The following is a 26887-nucleotide window of genomic DNA, read 5'->3' on the forward strand; positions in this document are numbered from 1 at the left end:
TAACAGACTACAGGGAGCTCGCCTCCTGAAAGGAGTAGGTCACATTAAATCTAAATTAATCCACTTCTAAAGTGAGACTTCAAGCGTTTGTAAAATACCCACGTGGTTCTTCCTGTTTCCTGAGCTGCAGGGATATTAAACAAAAATGTTTTTGTACAGAAGACCGTATTAAGCAGGACTGTGTGTTGTGCGTGTCCCTCGTCACTAACATTATAAGTGCTTTAAAAATAATCTTTTTGCAGCCACTGGACCGGACGAGCAACCGAAGCACACAGCAGTGCTTTCAGTTTAATTGCATTTACCACCCATCTTTGATGTCACCACTGGATGGCACTGAAGCCCAGGCGCTGACTTAGGAGCGAGACTTCATAATGATATAAATTGATTAAGCTTTTACCTGAAGTGTGAGTCAGGCGTTACTTCACTGCCAGCTGAACAGTCTTTGCCCTGCAGCCTCGAGGAAGCGAGGCGGATGCAGCCACGGGATGACGCACAATTTTATGTTCCAAACAAGACGACTGAGAGGCACGTGGAAATCCCCCCTTTGTGGTTGACTTGAATTCCAGTCCAGGGTTTGAACCAGCCTGGAGGTATTGACACACACACACACACACACACACACACACACACACACACAAACACACACCAAAAGCGCACATGCATGAATACATATAGAATGATGGGCCTGTAAGTTGACCTGTGCAGCTCCAGTGGAGAGAACATCGAAGTATTGACACTTAAAACGGCATGGCGTGAGAATATACGTTTCTTTTGTCATTTGGGTGAACTGACCCTTTAATGGTTCTCCTCACTCTGTGTGTGTGTGTGTGTGTGTGTGTGTGTGTGTGTGTGTGTGTTAGTGCGTCACTGTAACAGTAAAAGCACACGGGGACGAGGCAGGTGTGCTGTGATCACTGCCCACGTGTGGCCTTTTCTCTAATCCAGCAGTCACACGATACGGCACATGACGGTCTGCTCTCAGTCAGACGCCACCATCTGAGGTCCATCTCTTCATCGTGTGTGTGTGTGTGTGTGTGTGTGTGCTCTTAGGAGAACAGGTGTGTTTTGTTTGTGAGTGTGTTTATGCCCCCTATGAAGAGTGAAGCACAGAACAATCACTTTTATGCTGTATAAAACCAACTTGTTCAGCCATCTGCCTTATTAAAAGTGTGTGTGTGTGTGTGTGTGTGTGTGTATATATGTGTGTGTGTGTGTGTGTGCTTTTGTTAGTACTGCTTGTAGCAACTAGTATCAATTAAGCTACAAATTTCTATTTGATAAAATCACCTGTGTTGCTGCCAAGAGCATTACTCCACATGCTTCTCTCCAGACATCTTGGAAGTGTCAGTACATCTTTCTCCAAGACCAGGCACACTTTTCCATGAATCTGAGGCACAGATTATGCAACCTCATCCTACACTGTTCTTTAAACTGCCTTTGGGGAATGCTAACACTACTGTCAGACTGAAGATAGCACTCCACTCACAACGCCTCAGCCGGCATTTTTACAACTCCAGTAGTTTTGAGAGCTAAAAGCAGCGGTGGATGGCGAACTAAACCTTCTCTAAGTTATGTCACCTTATGTTTATATATATTTGTGGTTATATATCTGAGTGTGAACTCTTCTTGTGAGGTGTTTTACTGCATTAGAAGTTCTGCAAACGTTCAGTCAAATCAGCCAAATTGTCTTTCTAGGATTTAGCTGCAGGACTTCTAGTTGAGGACAATATTTTCATCTCTGGTGGAAAGAAATGTAAGGTCATGTCTCTGCAGGCATGCACATTTCCGCCCTCTTTTTTCTCACGACCCAAAGGGATGTGTGATTTTTAAAACACATCTGTGCCTCTAGTTTGTAAAAGCTCCGTTCACAACAGGTGTTGTTAACACGATATAATAGTTATGTGGTCAGTGCCGTAACCGGTGATACGTGTCATTAAGAGAGAGAAGCAGCGCAGTGTTTGTCCTTTTAAAATGGGACGTGCAGATGTGTCGAAAAGGAAGCTGCACAGTCCGATCCGCACGTTGGCGGCCCCACGTGGCAGTGAAGGATAACTCGGACTTAATTACCCGTCAGTCATGTCGTGGGACAGAATGTGATTCGGCCGGATGGACAAAGATACTTTATGTTGAAGGGTGTCCTCAAACAAACCAGCTGCATTTAATTTAACTTACGAATGTGGCAAAACACAGTCTGCACTAAAGGGATGCAGTTTGTGCTTAATGTTGTATTTTCATATGCAAAGTAAACCTCTGTCACAGGCATGTTTGAGTGAGCATGTTGTGAACAATGTCTGTTTCCTCACATCAAACCCCCCCCTCCACACACACACACACACACACACACACACACACACACACACACGCGCACACACAGACACGCACACGCCCATCCTTCCCATGACAATTGTTTTGACCTTTGCTCTGAGGAAATAAGGCCGTCTGTGCTTGATGTGACAGGTTGGCACATCACCTGAATACAAGCAAATAAACGAGCAGAGGGAAAAAATATCAAGGGAACATTTCAAGCATTCAGAGAGAGCTTTCAAAATGGAACAATGACTTTGCCCTGGGGGGAAAAAGTGATCATGCTGGTATGTTTATATTAGACGGAAAGGAAGCCATCATTGTCATCACCAGTGATTTTCTCTTTCACGGCAAGAGTTTGACAGTTGACTGTATCTTAATAACAATTCCCTCTATGTATAAGTCAATTGTCACGGATAATGCACTTATGTAAACAAAACAAAAGCCGGCAACTCTTTACCTGTCAGGATGTGTGAACTCTGTGGCATTATTGTGAATAGTGTGAATACTAAACGCTATTTTTATTAGTTTATGTGTGAATGAAGTCTCTATTGTTCCATTTTCTTTCCGTATTCACGTGTTTTTTTTCTTTAGCTGAAGGCGGCTCTTGGCGTTAGGAACAGGACGGGGTGTGGACGTACGAGGGTTGTTCATTCAGGGATTGGGAACACTTCAGCGAAACAGACATCGGAGGGAAGTAATTGTGTAAATTAGAGGAAGAGGTGGGGGAGTTCATCATCTATCTTCCCGTAAGCAAAAGTCCTGGCCCAGTAAAACACAGCCCAGTTGGTGCAGCGATAGGACATGCGGTTATTAATACAGAAGAGGGAGGTGCGCTCACCTAGACAAGCGCCAACATGTGAGCGCATTACCTCTATGGCAAAGATGTGAGCTGCATTCCTCTGCCCACAAACTCTTTTTTCCCTCTCGCATAGAGGAGAGGCTCCTGAGAGTCAGATCTGGGGGAGGTTGAGGGCTCAGACGTTGCTAAAGAGAACGCACCTACACGATCTTCTGTGGCTTCATCTCCCTGTGGTTATACATGCATGGAAATCCTTTCATTGCTTTAGTTGCCATTTGAGTAAAGTGTCTGAGAAATCTGTGAGAGAGAAAATATGTTGGAATTTCTGTTACCTGTTCAGTAAAGGGCGAAGCAGATAGCGTCTGACGAAGAGTAATAATGGCATTATGCAGCTCCGCTTTCTCAGAACATAATCTGGTATTCCAAAAATGTCCATCGAGATGCCAAATTCAGTTTGATTCAATGTTATGTTTGGTCTGGTAACCATCACGATGACTTGGTTCTAAGGTCCCGTGCGCTCTAACACTCGACCTAGAACATATCAGACCAACAAATATGAATGTTTGAATTTAGAAAGATACAACTTAATTGAAATCTTTTAATCCAGTCTGATTACTTGCATCTAAAATAACTCATCTTTGAATACAACCAAAATGTTAAACACTCAAGATTACTGCCAATAAAGTATCTTGTAAATCCAGCCCCACCCTCCAATCCAAATATTGATTTCCCATGTTGCACCCTGCTAGACCTCTTCTACCTTCGAGACCTTCCAGTATACTTGTTACTACCTTTATCTTGCTCTTATTACTAGTTGTGTCCCCAACCTTTTTAAAGAAAAGCCATTATGATCCCATTGTCCTAAGAAGCTATAGCGGCTCTCGAGCTACGTGTGAAACTCTCTGGTCACAGTGAAGCCTGAGCCCCTTCCTAGACTCAGGCTTTGGAGGGGAGCCATGGCGGTTTAAGCCCAAAGAACAAGAGGCTGCTCTCCTATATTGGCTCACCGACCACAGGGTCAGGTGTGGATGTTGGATGGGTTGCAAATCTGGTAGCAGGCACAACTGGGGGCCTTGGTGTGCCACTATGACAACTGGCTCTTGGGACGTGGCAGCACCGCTTCTAGAACCAAAGTCCTGGTTAAGGGGCTGGATCAGTGTGAGATGCACCAGGCACGGAGGAATAATAGGGTCATGTAGGTGTTTGAGGAGGACTTAAAGAAGTGCTTTTGGTTGGCCTCACTGGAGTTCTGCCAAACTGTAAAAGGACTCTAGATGGGGAGAAAGGTCCTGTTGATTACCTGAGCAGAAGGCCTCTGAGGAGGACCAGAGGTCACTGAGGCAGCCAAACCCTCTGATCGATGAAAACCTCCCTGAGATGAGGAAGACTCTGGACATGATTTCAGGACAAGGTTGATGAACAAGACTGAGGTGATGATTCTTGTTTTTATAAAAGGAATACTTGCCAATTATTGGAGTGTCACATTGCTCAACCTCCTACTTATCCCAAGGCGCATCCAAATCTGCTTTTTACTAATGGTGTAGTTCTGCTGGCTTTACCACACTTGACCTTGGTAGGATGCCCCTTAGTCAAGGTGATGAAGGTAGTGACGGGGCTAACATTGCTTCTTAGCTGTGCGCCTCCATTTGAAACCAATGACATCATTTGTCCTGCCCCGGTTGTTAGCGATCCTTGTCCGAACAACCTCTTGACCTGGATCGTAAATTTTACTCTTTCAAACACAAAATAAACGCTGGTTCAACACACATGCAGTGTCTCTCTGTCTCTTCATCAACAGCTGCTGTTGCTGCCATGAAGGACTCCATTCAATTGAAGGTCACCACATCCCCAGCACTTCAGTGGTGAGTGACATGTTATCTACTTCATAGGAATAATGTCCAAACTATTGTCTAAATAGGTATTTACCTGTACAATTGAGAGTTGTTGTTTAAACTGGAAACAGTTACCTGATGGTGACCACAGGTAGGAGTTTAAATGTTACCTCAACACAAGTTTACTTCAACTGAACGCACATTTATGTTTTGCACACTTATCCGTCCAGGATCAGCAGCGGCCTCGGGCGGCACTTCTATCATTATTTGACAGACGTGTCTCACTCAGACCAGTGTGCTTCAACAAGGTAATTTGTCAGTCCCCAAACTTCAAAAAGCTGATATCTTGTAATGAGTTCAGCCCCGGAGCTCTGTGTGAGGCCGTCGTGCACCTTGCAGGTTGTCTCGCTTGACATCTTCCCTTATTCTCTACAAGGTTTCAACAAGGCGTCCATGATAACTAATCCTGCAGAAATGTTGTGTCTGGTTTTTAGATTACCACAAAAAAAAAGAATAAAACTGTATTTTCTGTGACGACAATCAGCAACTTTATTTGAGACGTGTAAGAAAAAGATGGCGGACAGGAAGAAAAACACACTTAACATAAAAGCGATGCATCACATGCACTCGGTAGGAGTGAATACAGGAATAGGATATAAGCTAAGTATTTGAAGCTATAGAAGTTCTAAGTGCCTCTTGAGAACACACTCACTAACTCAGCCATGTGTTCCCCCCCCGAAGCTGCAGGGCTACACACAATTAGGATTCACATTTAAAAATGTATTTCTCAAGAGGAGGACGGAGGAGGGATTACTTACGACTGGCAATGCAAAACATCCCACACTTGGTTTGGGTTGAGCTAATGCATTTCTTGACCTGCAACACTTTTATTTTTGTACCCACAATGCACTGGGATTACATCTGATTTACTGGTTTAACTGCTTTTAGTTTAGCTGCTTTTTTTTTGTAGCATCTGACTGACGACTCTCTCAGAGTTTTATTAACCCTAACCCTTCAAACATGCTCAGTTGTTTCTGGACAACAGGGACGTTCTTATTAAAACACCATATTCTCAGTATCGCGGTAAATTCATTTAGTCAACATTGATTTTAAATGACAGGCTTACGATTTAAAAAACCTGTAACCTTACAGACGACAACACCCTATTACCTAACAGGTTACCAACCCTCTGTGCAATAAACACCCCACAGGACTGACCGTGTGAGTTTACAGGCTCGGCCATTGTGGGTTCAGGGTGAAACTAAACCAGTCGAATACACAAACACATCAAAGCAAACTGTTCCACCATGATTCAGAGGAGCAGTCATCTTACACTTTACTAATGCGTCAACTCAAGATGGTGTAAGACGCTCATAATGTCAGGCAATGCGTAGCTTTCTTTTCTTCAAGCTTGTTCTTCTTCAGTTGTGTCGCTCTAGATGTCAGAATCAGAAATCCTTTATTAGTCCCACAACGGGGAAATGTACCTCGTAAAGTGGCGAGTACACAATTACATAGAATAAAATGCAGTTACAATAGTGTAAGTACAGAGTCAACGTGCACACAAACAATATGCAGACAACCTTTTATATGTATTATCTTGTACCTTTCAGGGTTTATAACTTAATAGACATTGACGTATCTTCTTACAACAAAGCCTTATACCCACTATAAACTCATTCATATGAATATTTATATACTTTTTTAGCAGAATGAAAGCTCCAGAGACATTTCCAGGTGAAGTTCAGCAGCACATGCATCAATCATATTTCATTTTATCTTTCATACTGTCTAAATTTAGTGTTCGGTGACGCAATGCATCACATATTTCTTTGAGAGGAAATGGCGTAGGCAAGAGCAAAGAACAACACCAGCCATATCAAAAGCTGGATGGGTGTGGAAGGGTCCAGCCTTCTCCTCGGTGGGTGGAGGTACCAGCCTTCTCTTTGTACATCTTACATCTGGAACGGGCACATTTTTTCCCCTCTTTTCCAAATAACATCTGCAGCTAAAGAGCCAGACAGGTAGTTAGAGTTGATTGGTCATGGATGGATTTTCTCTCTCTCTCTCTCTCTCCTGCTTCTCTTTCTATGTTGCTCTCTCTCTCCCTCCCTTTTTTTTCTTTCTCTATTCTCCAAAGCCCAGAGGCTAGTATTTCACTGATTACAGAGTCCCTCCATTTGAATGGTCGTTTGTGTATTGTCAGAACAAAGGGGCGAGCGGCCTCTGAAGAGGTGCTAGACAGGGGAATGGATTGGGCTCAGCGATTAGGATGAGTGGAACTGCAGGTTCAGGCTAGCTTACCAGTGCAGAGACAGCTCAAGGAGGGACTCCACTCCAACTGCTGTGGGACCTTTCGTGACTGGGAAAAAAAAAAGGACTTGTGTGCAGCAGCTGCACTCCAGTGCAACTTATTGTTGAACTTAAATTGTAAGGGACGGCATCGGGAGTTTTATAGTGGACTTACTGACCTCTTGTATTGTATTGTCACTCCGTACTGAAACCTAGGTCCTAATGTCATGTGAGATGTGTATTATAATCTTAAAGCAGCCATAAAGTTAGTCTGTAAAACACCTCAATAACATGCCATATGTTTGGCCCATTAATGAGGCTGCGCTCTCAGGTTTGGACACTTTTTTTGGAAAACAGGAAGTGATTAAACATTTCTGTTTTATCATTAAAATAAATTGCCTCATGTTGCAGACAATGTGCAAAGTTAATGAATCTAGCTTTAAAAACACGCTTTATTTTGAAATATGGGTACAATAAAGTTAATTTCTTTCAAATAAAAGCAAAGTTTGACTTAAATATAAAAGGATAATTCATTTAATATAATTAATTAATAGAATAATGTGTGGTTTTGAACAATGCATGTCTCCCACAATTTAAAAAATGACTTTATTATTAAAATGTTTGATGAGTTACACAAGATGAGACCGATCTCGTGTTGCCACAACAAGAGCACAACAGACCAGTTGCACCTGAGGAAGTGCTTTTCAGACGGCAGAGTAATCAGATAAACATTAGCCTGACAGGTTTCGGCTTTGAACACTCACTTAGTACTTCTCACCCCTAACATGAAGGTAATGACTTAAAATCAAAGTCCTCATCACATTATGTGGGTGAGTCCGGGTCACACGCTTGGTGGGCTCCGACATCCTTTTGATTCTGAAGTGTCACCTTTTCAAAGCCGTTTTTAAGCTGATTTTTAATTTACTTGTGGGCCTTTGTGTCATTAATGAGATCTGTGAACTTCCATTCATCACGGGTTGAAGATGCATTTAAACACAGCAGGGCGGCGAGGTGTTTCTTACCATTGTGAAATAGGAACACATTTTGTGTGAATGAATCGACCCTTCTGCCCAGTTAGAGCGTCTCAAAGCAATTTAATGCCACATTACAAACAACCAGACCTTTAACTTGGTAATTACGGCAGTCCAAGAAAACAATTATGGGGTCGTTCAATTCAGGGAGGAAAAAAAAACACTTACATCATTTTACTTCCCAAACTTTCACCACCAGTCCACTCAGCTCTGAAGGCTTATTATGTCATTAGGCGCTCGTATTGTTCAGCAAGTCTGAGAACCGAAACAAGACTTTTTGAAAACCTCTGCTTGTCCAAGTGATTTGACATTTATCTGTCAACCACAGGCCAAAATCTTAAAACTCATGAGGTTTGTTGGCTGATTGTTATTCAATTGTAGAACTGTGACACATGTTGGCAGTTACTCTTTACTGAGCAATGGCCAAAGAATTCATCCAAGTGAGAATAGTTTAGTAATGTCTTCAAAACGCATGTAGTCACATAAAGTTATTTCACGTGTTAGCAACTAGCAACAAGAGAGCAACAACGTTCGACTCCCCCGAGGATGAGCTGGAGCAAATCATCATTAATGTCAAACAGGCGACTGAAGTCAATGGAAACGGTAATATGTTCTGCGTGCACCGTGGTGCTTACGGATGATTTGTTGAAGAGTGACGCTTTAATTTTCACCCTTCACTACCACGGCCTCTCCCCCAGAGAGCACCCGCACCCAAACTCCCTGCTCTCTTCCCTTCAAGGCAAAAACCTAAATGGCCCTTAATGACTCCATGCAAACAACGTGTGACGGGGGACAAATTACTCAAACACTTCCCGCTTCTTCCTCTCCTCCCTCTCCTTCAGGTAATACTTGAAAGGTCTTGGAGGTAGCCGGCGATGGCTGCACCCTCCCTCCTCTGGCTCCTCTCTCTGTCACCCTCCGCAATGTCAAGGTGTCGCGACCCCGCTACGACCCAAACCAGCGTTAGCCGTTGGACTTCAGTAGCCCGCAGAAGGGCATGGCCCACAGTGTGAAAAGGGATGTGAGTGTGTGTTTGGAGAGGCGGGGGTGGGGTCAGCGTATATTAATGGGGTGAGGCTGATTTCAGTGAGATGAGAGGAAGAGGGCCGTCCCGTTTAGGTCTCACACGCTTGTCGGCCTGTGACTTCTAGTTAAAGAAGAAGGCTTCTGGGTGGCTTATATGAGTCAGTGGTCACCCCTTTGCATCAATCGCCTCACCTTGAGAATTGAATGGGACACATATACCCCCCCCACACCCCCCCTGAAACACACCACAGCTACCCACCCCTCCTTGGCGGCCCTGGCACCCCTCCTTTCCTTTAAGTCAATATGTCCGTGTCAGAGATGAAAGTGCAAAGTGGGAGGGACGCGGAGGGGGTCCTGACACTAATGTAGTACATTGGGCTTCACTTACTGATCTGCCAAGTTCTTTTGTCAAGCCCTAAATGCATGCTAGGGCCCTTTGAACCGCTGAGCGCTCGCCCGCCTTCAGATGCCTCCTCCTTTTGCTTCAATGAGATATCCTCGGTGACATTCCCACAGTCCCGTCGCTGCGGACAGACACGCATAGCTGCACGCGAGGACGCGGCGAGATTCAAATTCAAAGGCTTGAAAGGAGTCTGGGAGTCGTCTAAATAACATCATTCGCCACTCTGCAGCTCTACACTGAAAACGTAAAGTTTGTTTCCGTCGTAATTAAAATAGATTTGGCTGCAGAGAATCGTTTCAGGCCCACGTTTGAATCTGCGCTTTAAAACACTTTCATTGGCTGCCAAGCACGGCAAGCCAGGTAAACTAAGACCTTTAACTTACTTGCTTGTTTTTCTCACTCCCTCACTCTTGTCAGCTAATCTCTGTGGGTAACCTTATCCCAAGTCTTGAGTGGCTGCCCCCCCTCCCACCTCCGAGCCTCAGAAACTGGACTGTGAAACAGCTCTCCCCATTCATAAAGCTCACTCTTGTCATGCTCGACCAGCAGCATACTGCATTTGATTGATTCTTGCTGTTTTATCTTTTTTTTTTTTTCATATAGTGTCAGCAGGCAATTTGCAATTTGTCGGAGCACCAAGTTTTTTGACTGATGGTGTGAAAATGTAGTTTTCAATCCACATCTGAAGTCCTTCCTTTTCTTTTTAAAGGGTCAGTTCACACAAATAGTAAAAAACAATATATATTTCCTCTCTTTTACTTCCAACATTATCTCGTGGAGATTTTATTTGCCCGTGTTTTGATGTTTGCCACGACACCGTCATGTCATTTACTTTGTGCTGCTCAAAGCATTGTCAGATTATATATGTTTTAATTCAGCAGCATGGATAATCCAGTCAACTACCAGAAACAAAGTTTGATTATTTAGTTTTTTTTTTAAATGGTAAAATAAATAAATAAAACGGTTCTAAATGTTCATTAAAAAAAATGGTGATTTAAAATAAATAAATAATTATATTAATATAATTGCCACCAGAGTTCTTCACTCAGATTATCTCTGAGTAGAGCAGAACAGTGTTTCCTTTCTCTTTAAACCACATGTAAGTTTGCATTTCTAGAAGAAATCTGCCTCCTGATTGGCCGGCGTGACGGGTTGTCCAGACGAGTCCATGGCTGAACCATCCAACATTTGGCTTGTAGCCATTATTTATTTATTCCCCAATATTCTTATGAGAAATGATAAAAGTGTGGATGTTCCCCGCCTCCTCGTGACTCACAGGTGGCCACATCAAGCCTGCTGCTGCGCTCTTTCCTGAGTTGTGGATTTACAGTCATGCTCGGAGAAGTTTGTCACAAACATGTTCTTAAGAGGCGATGAGTGACCGCACAATGCTGGCTCTATCACAGTCAGTGTGGTAATTGCTGTTTATCATCCTGCCTTCTTTAAATCAGTTGTCAGGTGCTTTTTGTTTTGAACTTTCAGAGAACTGTGTATCGGTGGCGAGCAGCAGCTAATGTAAGCCTTCCTTGATCAAACGGAACCAAAGCCTTGTATTTCTAAAGAAATCGTTAAATTATCTTCCTTGATAATTACTATTTGCCAATTTTATGCTGTGATTTCCCTCCCTTGAGGCAGACGAGGCTGAATCAGTCACGCTTTCAGTGACATTCTCCAACAGTTGTGTTCTGGGGATTATTAAAGTGCACTGTGGTTGTCAGGATCAAGCCTTCTTGTTAGGCAGACAGCCATGAATCACAGGGTAAACCCACATCAACCCACTTTATCCACATTTATATTTGCACACAACACAAAAGATTTAACGTGTCATTATAAATCATAAAGTGTTTTATTTAAATAAAACACATAAATTCATATTTTTGCAGATAAATCATTTTGCCTTATCTTGATCAGCAGCTGGAGCTCTCTGCTCTCCAGTCCCCCCTACCCTCCACTGCAGGAGGCCCTTTGAAATCCCCAACATGGGAAGTTTTGTATGTAATCATTTAGATTCATTTTGAATATCAATGGGGCAGGAATGCCGAGGATCCAGTTTTAATGGGACAATAAAGGCGAACCACAAAGGTTTTCTTTTTCTTTTTTTAATGGCAGCAGGGATGTGGGCTCGCTTTACTGCTGCCAGCTCGTAAACACATTCACACCTCTCTTTCATTTAAATGCGGGATAAGTTATAGCACATTATTGAAAAAAAAATCGAGGTCGACAACAACCTGCATTTGAATGCTGTCTGGGAGAGTCGAGGCCAATCCACAAACCAGCAGCACGAATAGACAGAGAGAGAGAGAGGAGCAGTTTCTGTAGCTCTTACACAGCAGCAGCTGGCGGGGACCACGTAATGATAACTTTAATGATACTTGTTCATATTTGTTTTTCATTGTCGGCATTGTGGCCTTAAAGTGATAGAAACCGACACGATGGTTTCACGTTAAAGTTGAGATAAATGAACATTTGTATTATTCCAAGCCTCCAATTAGAAGTTAAGTTCTTATCAGGTCCATATCCGAATAACAATTGAATTATTTCCCAAACTCACTCAGTGAAAACATGTTTTATTCATTTTAAAAAGCAAAAAAAAGCAAAGAGCAGTTCATCTGCTTGTTCTTGTTCTCCTCTGCGCAGCGCTTTGCCCACCGAGAGGAAAAACCCTCTCCAAGCTGATGGTCTCTCCAGGATTACCCTATCAGGTGCAAACCGCTGACATGTTTCCACCCACCAACAACAAAAAAGCCTCTCTGTGCCCAAATCTCAAGCCGCAGACGCACAAACACCACTGACAGGCACTGCTGCGCCACCATCAGCCCCCAAACCTCTCCAGGGATCCGCTGCTGCCGCTGCGATTTCCACTCTACTTTTCTTTTGTAAAAACATAACGTTTTTCTGTATGCTTGGATAAGTTTGTTTGCCCACTTTAAGCGACTTGCTTTTGGTGGAAGGGCGTTTTATTATTCACCGCTTTAACTTTTTCCACCGTAGCACTTGGTAGAATAAAATGAGCCATGCAAGGTGTAGAAATCCCCCGCAGGTACGGACTGAGTTGAGGAGCCTGTGATCTCTGGAGCAACAGGATTGGGATTGTGGGGAAACTTGGCTTTAGGTGCGCAAAACTTCGAAGGATATTTTTTATGAGCGAGGGGATTTTTGGAGTGGTTGAATTGTGAATCCTCTCCTCGTTTGGCACCGTTTTACGGAGACGTTGCGGGATTTCGGGGAGCGGAGCAAAAGAAAGAATCTTCTGGATAATTCCCCCCAAACAAGGAAACACCTAATGTTGCACTCCGTGACTCTGTTGCTGCTCTCCAGTGATCTATCCTTACACTGGGATTCAATCTCCTACTTACCCCCGGAGTTGTGTGCGTAAAGGACGCGCAAGGGAACGAAAGCAAGAGAGAGGGGGGCGATTTCGCCAACCTTTCCCGGGGCTCTAAATCTGTGGAAGCAGGTGTATTTCAGGTGTATTTCTGCGAGTCAAGATGTCTGTGCTGCCTTCGAGGTTCATATACCTGTAAGTGTTCCACATCTCCGTTTGCCTTTTTCACATAAAATCATGCATTCTTACCAATAGAAGTCGCTAAAAGCTTCATATTTGCGCATTGCTTTCATCCAGGTAGGCTGCGTTTATTCCTCATGTAATTGCCTGTGTGATTCACTCCCCTCCTCCCTTCTCTCTCCTTCTCTCTCCACATAGGTGTTTACAATTTCTGGTACTCTATTTCCAGCTACAGGTACGTGTTTCCCTCGCTCAACTCCTTTTTGTGTGCATGTGTTTGAATGTCACTGTGCAGCTTTTTTAAACGTGAAGAATGCTGATGATGGGTAGATAAGTTATTGGCAAAATGGTCCCTACAAACGCAGTATCGACTTGCTTATATTAAATCCATATTCATTCACGTTAAAGAGGGGAAAAAATCGGCCTATAATTTTAGATGGAAAATAAAAAACCAAGAAGGATATTGACAAAAAGGGGGAAATAACACATTAACTGAAGAGATAGGAGATTAAAACATTATTTATTAGTGATGCGCAATAAAAAAGAAATACATGAATGTAAAGAAAAATAACCAAACTCACTATTGAGCACTAAAGACATGCTGTCCCCTGCGTTATTATTGTAACAGCAGCAACATCACGATATACACATTTAATTACCGAAAAATTATAGTCCCCATAAAACGACAAAATCCAAAAATAATATATAATGTAGTGATAAATAAATATCATTTAAAAAATCGGCATGTCGGGGAAACGCTGATCCGAAGCGTATCAGCTGTTTAGCACCCAGAACCAGCACCGATCACAATCTGGCAACAAATACAATTATAAACAGTTGTTGTTTTTAATACGGAGTTCAAGTAGCAGTTTCCGTATTTTACAACAGCATTGTGTAATAAATATGTTTGATCCCTGGGGTTAAAGGTTGTTCTGTGCACAGATGGGCTGCTCGCGCGCTTGTTGCTCCAGTTTTCTTTTTTATTAGTCGCGTCTCACTTTGAAGCGTAATGATTTGCAGGCATCCACTCACCTAATTGCGCGCAGTGATTCGCATTGGATGCAGAGAGCACGCTCCTTCACTCATAAAGCTATCTGATCACTTTATTGCAATGACGTGTTTGATCATAATTTTCCACGTGCTGTTGTTTTAAATGGATCTCAGTGTTGCATTGATCTCACATTAAAACAGGATGGGATTTAAAAGTGGGTGTTATCTCTCATCCACTTATTGGATGCGTTTGTTCCTTTCACATTAAAGTCCCACAGTTCGTAGTTTCTTAAACGGATTACAAAGAGTTAAATTTTAGACGGGGGGAAACTGAGTGATACTGAGATTGGGGAGCAGGCATTTGACCTTTTGGGACCAATAAAACCTGGAGGGAAAGTTTGTTTGTAAACTATATAAAAAAACATTTTATTACTTGCACAATTCTAGTGTTTTACTACTAAGTTGTTTTCATGTAGTGCTGTCAGGGTCAAAATAACACATCTTACTGCCTCAAGAAGATCCAGAATTTTCCAGAGACAAAATATAAAGTTAACCCCAAAACTAGAAACCGCAAAGTGTGTGTGTGTGTGTGTGTGTGCTCTGATTATTCCAACAGAGCTGCCACAGACAAAGCTATAGTGTCGACCACACCTCACATTTAGGAGAGCATGAACTTCATGCAGAATGTGGCCCATCAGGCGAATGAGGTGATATTTAGTTGTTTGATTACATTTGTGATTTGCATGTTTGTTGTGCTTATGAAAAAGACAAGATTACATAAAAGCATTCATCAAACAAAGGAAATGCATTGTGGTTCTCTGAGTGCTTTCAGGATAATGATCAACCCAAAAGAAATGCAGGAATAGCCCTTTAATGCCCTCCCTTCGCATTGCCTCTGCGTGTTGTTGGCCCGTCGTGCTCCTCGGCTCTGCTACGTGCGGCTAATGGCTCTTGCATGTCATGCTGTGGTTGTGATTTCATGAGGAAAGACAACAGAAGCAACCGCAGTTGGAAGTACACTTTAAATGCACTGCCAACATGCGAGAGTGTGTGTTTTCCTATTTGTCTTTACTTTCCGTGTGTGTGTCGAGCCGATAGCAAGGTGTATCTTAGATGGATGCGACAACTGAGCTTCCTGGGTGAAGATGAGTGCCAGACTTTTGAAGTTTCAAGCAGATCCGTTTTCACGCTGTGTCTTTGAAGAAAGGAGACAGCGTGATAAAAATCTGTTGTCGCTAGTGTTCACCTCAGCCATGTGCTTAGGCTTGCCTTTCCCTTGATGAAAATGCAACTGTCTACAAACACACCTTTATGTTTGTTTAGAGATGGGGAGATTTGGGATAAATCCCTGAGCAGCCCCGTTAGGCCACGTCTTGTTGTGTGTTCAGGGGTTTTTTTTCTTGCTCGTCAGCTTTGAGGTTCATTTTTAGAGAAAGTTGACAACAGATGCTGATGTTTGACTTTTGAAACGGATGCAGGATCAACACATGTGTGTGTGTGTGTGTGTGTGTGTAGTTCTGGGTGGACACAAATGTTTAATCTTAAAGTTTAGTGGTTAACCAGCTTCTTTTTTTCAGTAACCTCTTCGGATCCAAACTTTGTGTTAGTGTTTTGTGAAGAGATCACTTGTCAGTCAGATATTTGAGACTTTTCTCCTGCAGGAAAAGTGGTGTAGGTGCTGCTTCAGTCTTTGTTTGTTCAGCCGTTCGTCTGCTGCTGCTAACGGCTCAGCTTTTAAATGCATCATTATCTTGAGGTTTCCTTGGGAACATCTACTCGACACTCGCTAAGCAAATGTGATCGTAAACGCAATTTTGTCTACATGCATTTATTGAAGGTTCCACAGACGTGCATAAACGCACCGGTGTGTTGAAGATGACAAATCCTCGTCTTGAATTGAATAAGTTGCATCTCTTGCTTGAGTCCTGGTTTGAGTTTATAGTATTACGGACCTGGTTCAGGGCGACTGTCAGGATTCAGAAGGTTCTTGATTCTTTTTTCTTTGCAGTATTGTGTTGAGAAGTGTATTAAAGGACAACGTGTCTCATGGCTGAGCAGATGTTTCATGCAGATGGTGTTGCATGCTCTAATACTTGTGTAAAAGTGAACCGTCTTGGGACAAATTGGTTTGGCTGAAAAGAAAAAGAAGCTAATTGTGATCATTTTCTTTCTATTGAATTCTAAATATACTTCTCTCAAGACATAGATACCCCAATACAAATCTCATTTCATTAAGTATCACGGTTGTAAGGTTCTAATGCCTTGGAGTCAATATTATCAACACAAAGGAGTTGCATCAGCCGGTGATGCATTCTGATACCCAGCCTCTCATTTTCTACATCGTCTGGTGCCAAAAGAAACATTACGGGCGTGTTCTCTAAATGTCAAGAAACAGAAGCTGAGTCCCGTTTCTGGGGCTGGATCCTCTGAGGTCCACATTTCTAGACCGAATACGTCATAATGAGCCAACAGGTCCTTCCTATTTCAAAAGTCCAAATGTGGCCCAGACGTGCTACCTAATGATGTACACATATCGTACGACGTATCGGACATTTGAGGGTAAAGTCCTGAAGTTGACGCCCAAACTCTCCCCATCAGTTTTGTTCTTTGGGAGGTTACACGTCACTTCTGGGACTCGTCTTCGCGGACATCGTTCTTCATAGGATTATTGTACGACTGGGTCATAAGATGTCAGCAGCCTCGATAAGAGCTGCTCTCAGATTTGCAGAATTTGTTTATTTTTCCTGTCTTGAGTTTAAAGATTTCTTCTTCTGAGGCCGCGATTTCCCATCATGTTTTCTTACACGTCATTAATTTAGCGAAGTTAGAATAACAAGGACTTGGGGGTATGTAATGTGTATATAATTAGCCACCTGAGAACAGCCACATAAAAAGCCATTACTGTGCAATTACCACACCATACAGCTGGGGAAATGGGATCTTGGCGTGAACTGAGATTCCAGGGCTTCTGAAAGTATACGTTTCCTCTCGCTTTTCCACATGTTGGGTGACACAGTTGGTCTCGTGACGTGCTGTCGAAGACTGCGATTTCCTCTCTTCACATCAGGTCTGAGGTGACTCGTAAAACAGCCGGCTGGTGAATTCTGAAAGGTGGAACTGGACGATTTGATCAGAAGGTCCTCCTACGAGAGTGTTTGTGTGTTTCGAGGTGCCTCTCGCCATCTCGCAGTCTTGTCTTCCGCCTGCTGCGTTTCCTAATTTATGGACCCTACTTCGCCTGCAGGCAGATATTTGTTTGATGATAGTGCAACAGGTCTGGATGCTTCAGGTGTATAATTGCTAGTGGCTTGCTTGTGGAAATGGAATACAGGTTTCTCAATATGGCCCGGGGCACATAGTATAGTGCTGTCTCAATATGAAGCAACAGAAGGTTGCACTTTAGGATTTGCACTTATTCTGTGGGATTTCTACTCAAACGGTGACTTCATTAACACATCTTGTACGTAGTTATCAGCTCGTAAATGCAATGCATATAAAATGTGCCAATTGAAAGCAGGAAGAGAAACACTAAAATGCCGCAACCACATATTTCCCGGTTGGAATCTCAGTTTTTAGCCCCTGAAGCACAATCTTTTTGAAACGGGGCCTATAAAAGCAACAGCACACATTACTATCAACACCTGTGCCGTGACGATCTCTAACTGTCTGTCTTTCCCTCTCTCTCTCTCTCTCTCTCTCTCTCTCTCTCTCTCTCTCTCGCTCCGTTTCCTCCTGTCTCACCTCTGTACAGGAATCGCAGCAGACCTCTGCTGATTTCAGGATTTACATCGAGAACCACACGAGGAATCCGGACGACCTGAGTCGGAAGCAGGTCCGGATCTATCAGCTGTACAGCAGGACCACGGGCAAACATGTCCAGATCTTGGGGAAGAAAGTCAACGCCAACGGAGATGATGGGGGCAAGTATGGTATGGGAGAACTCCTGTGCATCTCACCTGACATGTTAGATAGTTTGTTATAACAGGATGAGACATCTCCACCACCTGCCAGCCAGGTGTTGGTGCATGGTCCTATTGTGGGGAGGTTATCTTCCACGCTCTGTGTTTGGCTTCGGCAAAGTGGATGGTGACTTTGGTAAGCCACTGGCTGTGGGGGTATCTGGAAACATGACATTGCTGACCTTGCAATGGATGTTTACTGCAGCATTATCCAGAGGAAGTCTATTTTTTACCTTGATAGATTCATAGGACAGCGGCGTCTTTCCAGAATTCCTAATATGAGCCAAAACTGCCTCGTTGGTTTGTAACATATTCTTCTAAGCTTTTAAGGTCAGGACGGAACCATTGCTCAACTTTATTGTGTCTTAATTGATCAGAAAATGTTTTTCCCAAGGGATGGGATTATGACTGTCCATATTGGGAAATGCAAATCAATGAAGTCTTCAAAGTGTTGGAGAGAAGGTTAAAAATAAAAGTACAATCTCTCTTCGCTACCCGGTGGACGTGGGCGAGCAGTGCCAAAGTCCTTCGTGCCAACTTGAAGATGTTAAACATTAAATACAAAGATGACAAAAAGCATTTGACAGATTCAGATACAATTGTATGCTCCCTTAAATATACCCTTTTTGCTTTCAAAACAATTTGGCGGATGAGTAAATTGACGGTCAGTGAAGCGCTCTTTGATGCCGCGGCACACACATCAGCCAACAGGACTTGTTTTGTGCTTTCCTGCAGATATTTTGCTCATAACAGCTGAGTCACTGCTCTAAAATTGCTGGTTTTGAATGCCTCTGAGTGAGTGTGTTCAGTCACAGATGCGCCGAGGCGAAGTTTTCTCACTGCTTGTTAGAGCTTGAGTGGAAGCAGATCCAATTTTTCCCATGAGGCCTTGCCAATTCTGCCCTCCGCCCCTCCTCCTTCCCCCGTCCCACACCTCCTACTCCCCATCCAGCTGCAGTACCTGGCACCTGTAAACTCCTTTGCACTCACTAATAATGCTCAGGAAGATACTGTCCTTGCTCTGATCCACTCAGTCACTGCAGCGTCACGGCGGAGACAACAAACCACCACAGAAGAAGAAATATATTGCTTCGACGTCTGTATCAGTGCAGCCAAAAGTGCGGCTGTTATCCTTCTTCTTGGGTATTAGCGTAGCATGTTCATTACTTTTCAGAGACTAGAACAATCCGTCATAACTGATGCCCGTTGGAGCAGGTGGCGTGGAATCAAAGGAGTTTCATCTACTTTGACCCCATGCGGAGGTTAATAAACGCCGGTGGCCTCTCATTGTTTATGTTGGAAGAAAACATTTCTATGGTTAAGAAATCAGTGGAAGTGGGATTTAATGGTAAAACATTGATATGATATTTAACATTTCTGTCAGATTTTTTTTTTTTTTTACCCTTTTATATGCCAGCGATGGCTGCCAATGGCGTCATGGGCCTGAGAATTGTTTAAAGAAATGTCCAGAGTTAATATACAAAACATCACAGTGACCACTCAAAGATATGTGATTGTGGAAGCTGCTCAGATACATTTAAATGTATTTTACCATCAGGGTGCACAAACAAAAGGATAACTTACAGTAGGGAGGAAAATATAGTTTTATCTGATGTTCCGGGTCGAGGCTTCATAGCTGAGGTTGAATTTTGGGTCTCGTGCAAAACCAGCTAAGAGCGAGAAGCCAAAGTGTTGTCAGACATAATTCACTTCATGTTCAAACCAGACTTCTTTCCAGTGATTAAAAAAAGAAATGTTGATCTTTAGCTCCCAAATGAGACGAACAAACAGAAATCTCTGAAAACAAAAGACGCACAAGCTTCTAGAGTTTCACCTTTGCGACAGGTTTCCTTCTTCCCACTTTCCTCCCAAGGTTGGATTGTAGGGTGAGGTGGAGGAGGAGAAGGGGAGTTCCTTGTGCCCTCGAGCCCGACCCATCCCCTTCGCCTATTCTTCCTCTGCTCCCTTGAGCGCTACTGAATGGCCCTGTGTGTTAAACAAATGGATCATCTTAACTTTGTGATTGAGTGAGCACAGACTAAAGGGAACTTGAAACCTAATCCTGAGGGGCACATAACCGCTCCACAAATGTTTGGCAGATCTCTTTGCTGGTCGAGGGGCGAGCAGAGACAAAGGTGACCTCGCAGGGGTTAACATTTGGGAGGGGAGGTGGGGGGTGAGGGGGGGGGGGGGTATAAAAGAGCCGCCGGGATGCGTCTCGAGAGTGGATTACTGCTGTGTCAGGCTTAAGTGGCAGTGGCATTGTTGTTTTGGTGCATATATGATATTGTATAAAGAGAGTTATACACTTAATATACCTTCTAAAGAATGATTTGCTCTGGAGAGCTCCATGTTTGTCCCTCGGTCGTAGAGCGGGCAGTTTGCAAGGTTCCTCTGCAGGACTCAAGATCATTTCTTCGTCTTAAACTCGTATTAAAAATAAAGCACAGGAGCCCAGACTCTGTTACCAGATATGTTTGAATGTCCGTGCATGTGATTGGAAAGACTCGTATTTAACAGAGTCTGCGTCTCTTTTCTCTTCCAGCTCTTCTCGTCGTCGAGACGGAGACCTTCGGCAGCCACATCCGAATAAAAGGAAAAGAGAGCGAGCATTACATTTGCATGAACGACAAGGGCAAAATAGTCGTACGGGTGAGTTTCTTCCTTTCAGTAAACGCTCAATATTTTCACATGCAAAATGAAATCGCCACTTTGTATTATGAAAATGAATATTCAGAATGGAGCTGTTAATCCGAGCTGAACCTCAGATCTGCTTTCTCCTGCTGTTTCTGTACACCCTAACAAAACCCCTTTGATAACTCGCAGCCCTTCTTCCATTACGTAATCGGCCTACTCCTTTGACACTCGATCAGTCAATTATGGACTGCAATCACCACAATGCATTGAGAGACTAATGGTCACTTAGGAGGAATGCCATTGCAATTATATCACTTAGTCACACCAGGTGGCCACGGGCGCGGGATGACTGCATGTGACTCTGCGGACGACCGCTTCGATATGGAAAAGAAGTTAATATTTGAAAATGTACACTGCGGAGGCACACGTGTGATTCTGTTGCATTAATAACTCATGCTGTCAGCGTCGGAGGGGCTGCAGTGATTCACACACGTTTTCACTCTCTCATCGCGGTCATCTGTTAGAAACATGCTTTTTTTTTTTTTTGATGCAGGGGCCTCATTTGTTTAAAAAAATAAAATAAAAATAAAGTAATTTGACTTCATTTAAACCACCGAACGATTATTTTAACAATCGGATAAAATGACATTAAAATGATTGATATCTGGTGGCTTTAAATCACAGATTCAATGAAACTCCTCAGTGTTGGCGTCAGGATTTAAAAAGTGTTTTCACCCAAATTATATTAAATAAATACGCGTTTCTTTTCAGTGGAACTGCTTTCTTCCAAAGAGCAATTGTGTTGTAGAACCACATGACATCGAAGGGCTTTTTAATTTCAAACAGTTCACTGTGACTAGAATACAGAACATTATGTCTGTGGAAGGCCGATTTAAATAATGTTCATTAATATATTACTTCATATTGTAAAGCTGTAGTTTGACATTTTGGGAAATACACTTTCTTGCCGAGAGTTAGCTGAGAAGATTGATACCAATCTTTGTCTGTTTATAGTGAAGTCAATTTTAATGCTAAGCTAAGCTAAGCTAACCCCCGCTACGTAGTTAGCATTTAGCATACAGACATGGAATTGGTATTGAGTTTCTCTAACTTGGCAAGCGAGTGAATAAATGTAGAATACATCGACCTGTTCTGAGAAAGTCAAATAAATGGGTTATTATAGAACTAGACAGGAAGTAGTTTCATATTATATATAATATATATATTACTCCCGACTCATGGGAAGACCTTTTCTACTCGGAGTACGAAGGCACTGTGTTAATAATGTATTAATGTCTTATTCTTTCCCGTCTCTCAGCCCGATGGAAGGAAGCAGGAGTGCGTCTTTGTCGAGGAATTCCTGGAGAACAACTACACGGCTCTTGTGTCGGCCAAGTACAAAGGATGGTACCTCGGCTTCAACAGGAAGGGGCGGCCCAAGAAAGGCTCGAAGACCACGCAGCGGCAACAGGAAGTCCACTTCATGAAGCGCCAGCCGAAGGGCCGGCCGGACCCGCTGGAGGAGTTCCGTTTCACCACAGTGACTAAGCGGACACGAAGGGCTCGGCGTTTAAAGCCCAACCCCAAGAGGAACTGACGGGGCTGACGCACAAATCTTCCTCGGATGGAGTGAGGGAGGGGGGGGGGGGGGGCTGTACCTGAAAAGAATCTCAAGCTTCTTGTCTTAAAAGAATCACCTTAAAGACTTCACTTCTGTAAAAGAAAGACAGACTAAAAGAACAAACACATGTTTTATTTTTGTATTTCAGGATGACTGAATATTTCCTAACTCTTGGATTCTTCTGGGTTGATCATTGTGCTAACGTGTCTGTCATGTTATTTATACTGGAGAAACTAAAGGACCTCTGAGAGAATTCCTGTCGCCGCCGTCCTCCGCTACATTTGAACTGCGGGGCTGAAGGCGTGCTTTCTTTTTGACAATGGGGGCCGAAGCGGGAGCTTGACGCAATGTTATAAAAATCAGCCAACTAGAGATTTATTGGAATACCTGTGGGTTTTTGTTTGTGTTGCCCCGGATGACGCGGATCACATACTTTCCACTGGAGTCGGACACCATGGAGATGAGGTGGCAGTCGCAGGTGACACTGCGCTGCCGGGATAACTGTGTAGCTTTGAGTGCAATATTTTACAGGTCTCTCTCTTTCCCTGCCTCTCGCTCTCTCTCTCTCTCTCTCTTTTTTTTTTTTCCATACGTCTCTCAACCTCCGCTCCACTCGTGGCTCCTGGAATGTGCTGAACCCTCCGAGTACTGTGTGTGATTTCCTTGACATTTCCATGCAGCCTGTGATTCAGCTAAAACACGACAATGCTTTGACAAGTCGGGCACCAGCCGTGGCTTTTAGTCTTGTTTAAACACCTTAAAAGAAAACAATACAAACAAAAATATTACAGCTGATGTGATTCATAATTCCAGAAAGTCTTCCAACTTCATCACGTTTGACAGACGGATGTTAATCCCTCTCGTCAGCTCTTCCTCGCATGTGTTAAAGTTGTTCCAGAAAAGGTTCTTTGAGTGTGAGCTAGATAATATTTTGGGGCTGGTGATGAAGACTTCCTCTACCTCCTTGTTCTTTGTGTTTATCTTCACATAGTCTGACTGTCTGTGTTCAGTTAATCTCAAGAAGCTTTCAGTCGACGCCGAGTTGAACTCTTCTGTTTTTTTTTCCTCTTTCCAAAATTGTCTTTCGACCGTGAGCTCATTTTTGCTCCTTTTTACTCTCACTGGATGAAAGTGTCAAAGATGCTTTGGGGAAAGTTGTTCCCTGTGATCACCAGACAGGAGTACTGTCGCCCTGATCGCTTCATAAATCCACATTTGACAATTAAGACTCCTCAGACACCCGGATGACCCCCTCGTCCAGGATTATGGGAACATTTTCAGCGACGTGTGGTCGAGTGTGTGTCTGTGTTTCAATCATTCCTTCTCTCACTGAGGACGAACTCCAGCCTCTTTTCACCAGTAGTGTGTATTCACCTGTCTGCTGGCAGGTTTTTGTATGAGTTGCTACTAACATGACACATTTATGACCTTTTTTTTTTTTTTTAAACAAATGTAAGCAAAAAATAATTTTATGACTATTATTAAGATATTTATTGCCTCCCTTTTGTAAATAAAATGTGATGAGTTTTATTTGGCCTCTGTTAATAAAATGAGGACTATATTTTAAAAAAGCATTTATTTTATGTTTTTTATTGCACTGCAGAAAAAGGTAAAAAGCTCCTTTATGTTCCGGGTCAGACTAGAAGTCTGTGATGTGCACGTCGGACATCGTGCTGCCTCACAGAGAAACGCTGCAGGTAGCGATCGCTTGGACTTAGAGTACATTCCCTTCTCTGCATACTGCCAAGGTATGCATTTTTATATACAAACCCAAAGTGTGAGGACTGCTTTTAAGGTCAGTGGTTTTTAAATTGAGAGGCTTATTGCAACATCTCTGAAGGCTTTTTATATCACGCCAAGGGCAACGAGAGTTCAATATCATTACATAATTATAAAAAATGTTTTTCCTTTTTGTACGTGTTCTTCTTTTCAGTGTCAATAACTTGGATAAATATGTATTAATGACGTGGGATTAAATATTGCATCATAAAGCACATCGCAGCTGTTGTGAACGGCAATAAAGTCAAAACCTAAAGAATAAAAGTGGTAATCTGTTGGGATTGAAGATGATGTGAGATGTACCTTTTGTTTACCCTTTAAGCACTTAAAACACGACTCACTTTGATGTAAACTCTTCGCTCTCCCGACCAGTAAACACACAATATTTTAGACATTTTTCCATCTTTTAAAAGCGCTAAAGGAATGTGGAGTAGCATGTCTTATAATGTTGTGTGCTGGAATGATGTTTATAGTAACCGTCAGACTGAAAGATGGTGGCTTTGAGGGAGAAAAAAATACTTTTGTTTAAATTCCTAGCGATACCATCAGCCCCTTCCACCCCGGTAGTTGCCTCCAACAGACCCAGAAGTCCCCCGTTCCGTCAAAGGGATTTTGGACGTCTGGCCTGCTTTTAAAAGGTGGAAACATAGTGCTTGATGTGTGACCCAGTAATTCACCATTAACATAATGGATCAGCGCTGAAGTCCCGCTCGTCTGGGGAGGGGGGAGCAGCGAGAGAAGTAGCTGAGACGACTGCAGGATTTCAAGGAATGTTTTATGTCCCTTCATCTTGTCATAATCTCTTTCAACTGCTTATTATCTTCTCTGTATAACTGAGAGGGGGGGGAAACTGATTTCCTGCAAACAAGCAGAAATCACAGACATGTATTAAATGTGTCCAAGTGACACGGTAACCCTTTGAAAAGATTAAAATTGCGAGAAATAAATACTTCTTGGACGGTTTCCTATGCAAATTGTTGTATTGTGCTTCACTGCCGACAGATATTTAGAGTTAAAATCCGCCTTTGTCGAGGAATTTAATCAATGCCACTTTCAAAACCCTCCAATTTTATTTATGCGAGCAAGAAGCCTTTTCTTTTTTCTTTTTTTTTCTATCCACATACTTCAAACTTGACCAAGCACAGCCGAACTGCATCTGGGTATATTGACATTTAAACGAGCGCCGATGGTTTCCAACGTGTCCGCCGATTCGCAATAAGGAGACGACATTTTGCATAAGCCTCCCGCTAGGCTTTTCTCTGACTCAACCTTTGATCATTGGAGGCTAGATGGTCTTGGAACTGGACCAATAACTTCAAAATGAAACATAGAATTCCCTTCTGCAAAGCCCAGCCCCTTGTCAAAGGAGGTGGAATCTTTAATTGCCAAGTAGTTTATATTCTATTATTAGAAACTCTCAGCACGCTGGAGCTGTGCACAATGGATACAGTATGACCAGACAGCAGCGTCAATGTAGAGAACAACTTTGCGGTTCTGCGTAAGTTATACAAATTTCAGTGGAACGACCAAAAGTGGTTCTCTGGCCTCGAGATCAACCACACACTTAACAATTAGCCCCGTCTACAGAAATTTGTTCAGTTTGAGACATAAAACAAGTTTAGTCTCTCTGAATATTACTGAAATTGTCCTTCAAGGTCAGTGAAAAACAAAAGTCCAACGCCAAACAAAACGGAAAAGCGAGTTCAAGCTATAAAACACCTATCGTGTCATTACATGCAGGTCCACGTCACTTACTGTCATAACAGCATTGCTGCTGCCGCCCTTCTCGCTCCCGCTAAACGCTGAACCACAGTCGACTGGTCGCCTTCTGCGACTGAGAATCGCACAGTTTCCCCTGTGGATTTTACAAAGTATTTTTGAACACATGGCTGAGTTGTGTTTTTACAGGATTACAAATGTGCTTACTGTACATACGGTTTCAAGCCAGACCTCTTCTGTGTTCTCCACATAACAACATGTGGCCAGCGTGTTATGAACAAGGGTCAAAATAAAGGTCTGTAGGTTTAGTGCGTCAGCCTTATTCCATCTTGTTCTCATTAGACCCAATGTTTAATGTGTGGCATCACATGAATTACAAAGTCAAATTCACCGACATGATTGAAAAGCTTGACTTTGAATTTGGCTTCACCGAGAATGTGCATGTGCACTGATTTGTCCTTGGATGTGATTTACCAATCATAATTACACACATGCATGACAGCTGATGAAGTAAGAGCAGAGGTGTTAGTGGCAGCAGAAGTAATACAAGTACAAGATTAAAAGCTCTCACGGGTAAGACGCGACATGCATATGAAGTGTTTATAATTAATCAACACGGGGATCACATGGCACCAAAGTCAATGCTCTTCTAGATTTGTTTTGCATGTATTGACCAGATGGAGAGACGAGAAGCAGACTGGAAATGGGCAAAGAGAGATAGGGGTATAACTTGCAACAAAGGTCCCACAGTTGGAATCGAACCGGTGGACATTGTGTTTACGTGGCTTGTGCAGCAAGTCCCACCACGTTACCTCCATGTCCTCATCGTTCTCACTCACACCTTTGAGTTTTGACTTTTACCTGCAGCATTGTCCTGGCTGTAATGTCGCAGGACGAAGAGAGACACGCAGTAATGAAGCAGAGAAAACAACATGTAAATATACATAAACATTTCTCTCTCCCTCATGTACACAAACACACACAGAC

General features: G+C 42.9%; 1 protein-coding gene across 2 annotated transcripts; it reads left to right on the forward strand.

Annotated features, from left to right (window-relative positions):
• Positions 1-4817: 4817 nt before the first annotated feature.
• Positions 4818-22465, forward strand: fgf24 (fibroblast growth factor 24). Of its 2 annotated transcripts, XM_029442402.1 has the most exons (6): positions 11519-12040; positions 12328-13210; positions 13394-13430; positions 17937-18114; positions 20690-20796; positions 22100-22465. In XM_029442402.1, the coding sequence occupies exons 2-6, from the start codon at positions 13179-13181 to the stop codon at positions 22376-22378; spliced, it is 633 nt and encodes a 210-aa protein (XP_029298262.1). In that variant the 5' UTR covers positions 11519-12040; positions 12328-13178; the 3' UTR covers positions 22379-22465. The 2 variants fall into 2 exon arrangements, with proteins under 2 accessions (XP_029298261.1, XP_029298262.1); XM_029442401.1 differs by lacking the exons at positions 11519-12040; positions 12328-13210 and adding an exon at positions 4818-4968.
• The last annotated feature ends 4422 nt before the right edge of the window (positions 22466-26887 follow it).

This window comes from Cottoperca gobio, chromosome 10 (assembly GCF_900634415.1).
Source record: "Cottoperca gobio chromosome 10, fCotGob3.1, whole genome shotgun sequence".
NCBI lineage: Eukaryota > Metazoa > Chordata > Actinopteri > Perciformes > Bovichtidae > Cottoperca > Cottoperca gobio.

Bases quoted from the DNA above. Each gene is read 5' to 3' on its own strand.
- fgf24 (XM_029442401.1), top strand. From the start codon at position 4,874: ATGCAGTGTCTCTCTGTCTCTTCATCAACAGCTGCTGTTGCTGCCATG. The intron at 4,969-13,393 runs GTGAGTGACATG...CTCTCCACATAG, and splicing joins ACATCCCCAGCACTTCAGTG to GTGTTTACAATTTCTGGTAC. The intron at 20,797-22,099 runs GTGAGTTTCTTC...CCCGTCTCTCAG, and splicing joins AGGGCAAAATAGTCGTACGG to CCCGATGGAAGGAAGCAGGA.